The sequence below is a fragment of the Hippoglossus hippoglossus genome, chromosome 6, assembly GCF_009819705.1.
Source record: "Hippoglossus hippoglossus isolate fHipHip1 chromosome 6, fHipHip1.pri, whole genome shotgun sequence".
NCBI classification, from domain to species: Eukaryota; Metazoa; Chordata; class Actinopteri; order Pleuronectiformes; family Pleuronectidae; genus Hippoglossus; species Hippoglossus hippoglossus.
In genome coordinates this window covers 1,795,070-1,802,309 of record NC_047156.1, presented here as the reverse complement: position 1 = coordinate 1,802,309, position 7,240 = coordinate 1,795,070, and the positions used below count along the sequence as shown (strand labels likewise).

General features: G+C 42.9%; 1 protein-coding gene across 1 annotated transcript; it reads left to right on the top strand.

Moving 5' to 3' along the window:
• The first annotated feature begins 1,898 nt into the window (after window positions 1-1,898).
• c6h11orf49 (chromosome 6 C11orf49 homolog) lies at window positions 1,899-7,202 on the top strand. The gene is made up of 9 exons (XM_034587297.1): window positions 1,899-2,225; window positions 2,660-2,762; window positions 3,360-3,490; window positions 3,664-3,748; window positions 4,360-4,445; window positions 5,314-5,524; window positions 5,771-5,880; window positions 6,000-6,063; window positions 6,302-7,202. Exons 1-9 carry the CDS (start codon window positions 2,102-2,104, stop codon window positions 6,468-6,470), a joined length of 1,083 nt encoding a protein of 360 aa, XP_034443188.1. The 5' UTR covers window positions 1,899-2,101; the 3' UTR covers window positions 6,471-7,202.
• Window positions 7,203-7,240: the final 38 nt, after the last annotated feature.

Below are 7,240 nucleotides of genomic sequence, written 5' to 3'. Positions count from 1 at the left end.
GAGAGAGAGATAATGGAAGGGCGGAGAGACAGTGAGGGAGACAGGAGAGAGAGACAGGGGGAGACAGGAGGGAGAGACAGGAGAGACAGAGAGAGGGAGACAGGAGGAGAGACAGGAGGGGAGACAGGGGGAGAGAGACAGGAGGAGAGACAGGGGGAGACAGGAGAGACAGAGAGAGGGAGACAGGAGGAGAGACAGGAGGGAGACAGGAGGAGAGACAGGAGAGACAGAGAGAGGGAGACAGGAGGAGAGACAGGAGGGGAGACAGGGGGAGAGAGACAGGAGGAGAGACAGGGGGAGACAGGAGGAGAAAATGGAGAGAGACAGGGGAGAGAGAGATAATGGAAGGGCGGAGAGACAGTGGGGGAGACAGGAGGAGAGAGACAGGAGAGAGAGACAGGGGGAGACAGGAGGAGAGACAGTGGGGGAGACAGGAGGAGAGAGAAAGAGACAGGGGGAGACAGGAGGAGAGAGACAGGAGGGAGACAGGAGAGAGAGAAAGAGACAGGGGGAGACAGGAGGAGAGAGACAGGAGGGAGACAGGAGGAGAGACAGGGGCGAGAATTGAGAGAGTGAGACATTTATTTATTTAATATTTATTACAAAGAGTTGTATTCGCAGCTCCATGAAGAACCACACAGATTAAAAACTACATGATGAGATTCACGTCCGATGTATTTACATTAACATTTATATATATTTACATTAACATTTATATATATTTACATTTGTATTTGTGTATATTTATCTTGATATTTATATTTTACACATCACGACACGGTTGACTTCCTCATTTGTCGATCGACAGAGCCGCTGATTGGCTACATTTGAACTACGGCCCGCCCTCAGGATATGACATTTGATGCTGATTGGACAACCACACGAATTGCTCGTGCGTGGCAAAGATTTGATTGGCTGCTGCGACAGACGCACCCCTCCATTATGCGATTGGTCTGAATGCAGATTATACACCCAATTACATGATTACATAATTTAATAATTCTGATGTAATAACACACACACACACGCCCTTGTATAACAGTAGCTTGAGGTCATTTTCAAAAAGAGGTTGTGGCTGCAGACACCAGATGGAAATCTTTAACCCTTTGTGACCCGGCAGTTTTTATTTTCTATATCTTTACAGTTAATGAATTTCATCATTCAGTATTTCAGGTTTTCCCCAATTAACTTGTTTTTAATTTTTTCTTTGTTACTTTTTGAATAAAAATATTTTTTGAATCACTTCTAATGCTCAAAAATGACCTGTATTCATTTCCTGTGTTATTTCATGCATGAGTGTGTCTTTGCTTTATGTTCGAAATAAATGTATTTTATCATTTAATATTCTAACTATTCATTAAATATCTTGTTTTTGATTGAACACAAATCATTATTTTCCTTTCTTACTTTATAAATTTATGTACATTTCTGTACTTCTACGTGCTTTAGAAGGAGTTTGCATAGCTTGTGTGTCAAAGGGTTAATCGTGGAGGATACATAAACTCATAAAGGCCATAAACTGTTCTTCAAAACATAGAGTTAACTGACACGACACAGTGTCCAAAATGGATAGATAGATAGATGGATAGATAGATAGATAGATAGATAGATAGATAGATAGACAGATAGATAGATAGATAGATAGATAGATAGATAGACAGATAGATAGACAGACAGACAGATAGATAGATAGATAGATAGATAGATAGATAGATGGATAGATAGACAGATAGACAGATAGATAGATAGATAGACAGATAGACAGATAGATAGATAGATAGATAGACAGATAGACAGATAGATAGACAGACAGACAGATAGATAGATAGATAGATAGATAGATAGATAGATAGATAGATAGATAGATAGACAGATAGACAGACAGACATATGTATAGATAGATAGATAGATAGATAGATAGATAGATAGATAGATAGATAGATAGATATTATTATTGTGCAGAGAACAGCTGAGGAACCTTTGTTCAGCTGTTGTTGTCCGGGGGCATTTAATGATGTAACTCACAACACCCCGTTGTTTCCATGGCTTCCACCGTGTCAGGACGGACAGTTAGCAGAGATCCCAAGGACACAGACATAACATGTACGTGTCACGTGTAGCTACAGACACCAAACACGTCTTCAGGTTGGATTCACCGCTGTCCCCCGAGAAGAGAACCAGGATGAACCGGTTTAACTCCACCGTGTCCGCGGACCAATACCTGGGTACGTCCCGTGCTAGCTGCTTAGCTCGTTAGCTTTAGCTCTTTATTCTCTGCCTCATTAAGACGTGTACTCTCTGTGTGTGTGTGTGTGTGTGTGTGTCTCTCTCTCTCTCTCTCTCTCTCTCTCTCTCTCTCTCTCTCTCTCTCTCTCTCTCTCTCTCTCTCTCTGTGTGTGTGTGTCTCTCTCTCTGTGTGTGTGTGTCTCTCTCTGTGTGTGTGTGTGTCTCTCTGTGTGTGTGTGTGTGTGTGTGTGTGTGTGTCTCTCTGTGTCTCTCTCTGTGTGTGTGTGTGTGTGTGTGTGTGTGTGTGTGTGTCTGTCTCTCTGTCTCTCTGTCTCTCTGTGTCTCTCTCTGTGTGTGTGTGTGTGTGTCTGTCTCTCTGTGTGTGTCTCTCTGTGTGTGTGTGTGTGTGTGTGTGTGTGTGTGTCCCTCACAGCTGACAGCAACGTGTTGTTCTACCTGAGCGATGCAGTCACTCAGCTGCTGGAGCACAAGGAGGAGTACACTCAGTTTGGGCTGATCCGGTACTTTGCTGAATAGTAAGTGTTTGTGTTCACACCCAGTCATCAGTGAAGCGTCATCACCTGCAGGTCAAAGAGCTGAATCAGACTAAACTAATAGAAATGCTCACAATGAGATGCCATCAAATTATAAAGAAATAATAATAAAAACAACCTTTATAAAGTTCACTAAATGGAAGATCGAGTAAAAAGTCAATTGAATTGGATAAAAAACACGTACTAAAATATTAACAGTCAGATAAAATTCAAGAAACTTTAGAACATATATGCTTTAACATAAACTCTATTTAATCACAAGCCAAGCTAAAGAGATGTGTCTTAATCTTACGTTTAGAGATTTCCACACTTCCAGCTGCTCTCAGGTTTCAGCACATTCATTAAAATGAGGTTGATGACATGAGTTAAAACAGTAAAAGAAAATCTACACACTTCAGGACAGTACATGCTTGTGCACTGCCTTTTGTAAACATGACACAATGAGCCAGTGGTACATGTGTGTAGCTAATGTCATGTAAACAGTGAGACGTCCTAATCACATTTCTGTCAGCTGAGGTGGTTTTGTAACGTGTGTGTGTGTGTGTGTGTGTGTGTGTGTGTGTGTGTGTGTGTTTGTAGTTTCAGCAGCGTGAAGAACAGTAACCACGTCCTCTTCCGAGAGTACAACTACATCAGGGCCACTCCTCACAACAGAGCCTCCTTCATCAGAGTCTTCTGGAGGTGCTTCAGACAGATCGGCAAGAGTGGAGGTGGGAGACAAATGTTTCGAGTCACGATGGTTAAGTTATGGTTTTATTACTGTGTATTGTAATTATTGACGAGTTCTCTGAACAACCAGGCTCCTCTCAGCAGGTGAGTGAGGATCAGAGAGTGAAGATGTCTTCAAGATCTAACATCAGTGTCACGTGTTGTTGTGTTGCAGACTTACTCTCCGTGCTGGAGTGCAGGTCTCTGCTGCAGTTGTTGTGTCCAGACTTCCCAGTTGAGGTGGTGCAGAGTGCAGCCAGGTCAGTGCACAGACACACTACAGACACACTACAGACACACTACAGACACAACACCACACCTTTACCCTGAAATGTATCTTTTTTCACCTCAACCAACTCTTTTAGGGTTTTTTTTAAAACTGTAGTAAAAGATGTCGCTCAGAGAATCACTCCATTGTTTGCTTGCTCTTCAAAACTTTAACATTACATGGAGTGAAATTTAGAGACTATTATAGTATTACTTATAATATTAAGTACAAGCTGTATTGCAGTAGCATGGATTTCTATAACTTTGTTGAAGACCTTGAAATCGTCTGTTATCTTCACACCCTTGAAAATTATATTTTATTTTCAAGGGATTCCCTGATTGAATAAAGGATGAATATACGTTTACTGGGACAACAAAACATTTAAAGAAAATCTAACCTTTCAGTCATTGTCCTTCACATTTAATGGTTCATATTTTAGATTCTCTTTCCATGCTGCGTCCCCTGCAGGTGTTTTGGTTCTTACATATTTTACTGCTGGGACGTCCGGTCTGTTAATGGGCGCTTCACCACTGGACTTAACTCATTGACATTATTAAACTGGTTCAAACTGTTGGTCACTGCTTTTCTGTTCTTGTCCTGTAGAATTGTGCTGATGGACGACGCCATAGACTGTCTGATGTCCTTCTCTGACTTTCTTTACGCCTTCCAGCTGCAGCTCTACTACCAAGGTACAGCTGTTTATCATTCATGTATATACACGTGGTGTCCTGGTCAATACATTCAGTTCACTCAGTTTGTCTGTAACCCGGGTTAATGATGAGGTGACATAACGATAAGCACTTTACCGACACAATCAAACTTCAAACAGTTAGACTTTGATCTGGAATAGATTCTAAACTGAAATGTTGATGTTCCCCCTTGAAGAAACACTATGTTACATTTATAGATCAACAGCGCCCCCTGCAGCCTCATGTGGTGATTAACTCTGTTGGACTCTGTCTGATTGATGACTGTCGATGTGTTGACTCTGACTGAGTCGTCCCACTGAACTGAAACACAACTGAAAGCTGGATATTACCCATGATCCTCTGCTTCCTGAACCAGAAGAGCTGCTGCTGTAACAAATCCACCAAACTCTGTTCATGATTCATCATGTTTTAACAGTTTCCTGCTGAATATTGGAGATAAACTCTGGTTTTTAATAACTTCAGAGTGTTTTTAACTGATCTCAGTTCAGCTTCACTCTTCAACTGGAGCTGGTTGTGACAGTTGAAGCTGACTCTCAGTCAGTTCTTCTCACAGGAGATGGAACCCACTCAGCAGAGTTACAGAGAACAGACGCTCAAGCTGCTGGTTTAAGGTCAAAAAGTTTCATAGTGTTGCTTTAAAATTACACTATAGTGAAAACTTTTTGTAAACCAAACTGTAATATTTCCTCTGGTTAGATATGTGATTTTAAAATGATAATAGAAACATGAGAACTTGTAACGAGGGATGAATCGTCCCATCAGAAGCTGAATGAAGCAGAGTTCAACCCCCTGACCTCTGACTGTCCACTGTCCACTGTCCCCTGTCCCCTGTCCCCTGCGTCTGTAGAGTTCCTGGACAGCGTCCTGATGATCTACCACGACCTGTTGGCGGGGAAGAGTCCCAACACCGTCATCGTCCCCACCTCCGACTCCGTAGAGCAGCTCCCCTCCGTGGCCGCAGAGGAGAACGACAAGGAGCGGCAGCAGCAGCCGGACGGCGTGGAACCGTCCACTCTTTGTCAAAGTATAGACGCCCTCTGTGACCGGTTCAAACACAGGTGAGACACACGTGCACATTCCAGGTCCAGACAGTGTTATAGTGTGTGTTGTATCCAAAAGAAAAAAGCTGTCATCTGAAGTCACAGGTTGTTTGAATTTAAGTGTGTGTGTGTGTGTGTGTGTGTGTGTGTGTGTGTGTGTGTGTGTGTGTGTGTGTGTGTGTGTGTGTGTGTGTGTGTGTGTGTGTGTGTGTGTGTGTGTGTGTGTGTGTGTGTGTGTGTGTGTGTGTGTGTGTGTGTGTGTAGTCATCCCTCCAGGTCCTGCATGAGAGAAATTCTGGAAGACGCCGACAAAATCTGTTACTACAGCTTCTTAATGAGTCTCGCTAAACATGAGAGCATCAACCAAACTATTGGTAGGTTTGATATTACACAGGGTTGAGACGTCTTTACTTCTCACGGCACGTGAGGCCGACACAGAGCAGCAACACAAACATTTCAGTTTATAGTTTCATTAACACAACTCTCTGTGCAGGAGTGTTGCCGAGCAAAGCAGAGTCACTTATTGACCCAGAGATGGACCAGGAACTGGACAAACTGTGAGAGCGTGCACACAAACACACACACACACACACACACACACACACACACACACACACACACACACACACACACACACACACACACACACACACACACACACACACACACACACACACACACAAACCTTTATCAACAGACACGTTCACACTTTTTTGGTCCTTTTGCTGTTTTCTCCTTTTCCTCCTCCTGCCTCCCTCTGTCGTGTTTTCACATCTGGTTTCCGTCTCTGTCCAGAATCGCTCAGATCTCCGTGAGTCCCGGCAGCAACAGCAGTGGCAGCGCGGTGGTCGGGCTGAAGGAGCTGCAGAGGAAGGCCTCGCCGCGGAGGAACATCCACCACAGGCGGAGGATTGAGGTGGAGAGCGACGGCTCCACAGAAGAGACCGACTCCTCTGAAAACTAACTTCACCGCTCATGTCATCTTCCGTCTTCAGTCCCAAACACGAAGAGTCCAAAACCTTCTTTCCCGTTATTTGCTGCGTTAACTCACTCGCCTGACGGGGAACAGAGCTCCAGACCATGTGACAGTCCCCGGTCACATGACGCAGCCTCGCTCTGCGGCTGTAGTGTGTCCTGAGTTTCACTGTCATGTTTGTTTTCCTATCATCCCTGGTAGATATCAAACTTATAACCTTTACTGTTAATAAGCATCACAGCAGAGCTCAACAGCAGCAGCAAAGTTAAAGTAATGAAGTAGTTTTATGTCCTTTTAAGTTATTTAGCAGAACAGGGCAGGTTTTATTGCTTAAGGACCTAAATATATCAACGTCTGCCTTGTTTGAGTTACTGACTTTATGTTTCATATCTGCACTTGATGTTTTCAAACCAGCTTCAGGCTCATCGTCCCAGTCTGTGGGCGGACGCACACCTCACTGGTTTCAACCCTTTCACTTTGTATAGTCACATTAACATCATCGTCTTTCAAACACTATTAGGAATAGTAGATAAAAAGTTCTGTTTCATAATCATGTGAAATAATTGAGGATGTTAAAGAACAGATTCTGAACAATTACTGGAAAATATATATATATAGCACTGATTTATTTATTATGATGCAAAGCTTGAATGTGAATATGATAATATATGAATGAGATGTTTACTCACACTGTGAATAATAAAGTAACTGAGTGTAAACTCATTAACTTGTGTAAAGAAAAGTGTTTTAGGTGTAAA

Bases quoted from the DNA above. Each gene is read 5' to 3' on its own strand.
- c6h11orf49 (XM_034587297.1), top strand. From the start codon at position 2,102: ATGTACGTGTCACGTGTAGCTACAGACACCAAACACGTCTTCAGGTTG. The intron at 2,226-2,659 runs GTACGTCCCGTG...TGTCCCTCACAG, and splicing joins GTCCGCGGACCAATACCTGG to CTGACAGCAACGTGTTGTTC. The intron at 5,525-5,770 runs GTGAGACACACG...GTGTGTGTGTAG, and splicing joins TGTGACCGGTTCAAACACAG to TCATCCCTCCAGGTCCTGCA.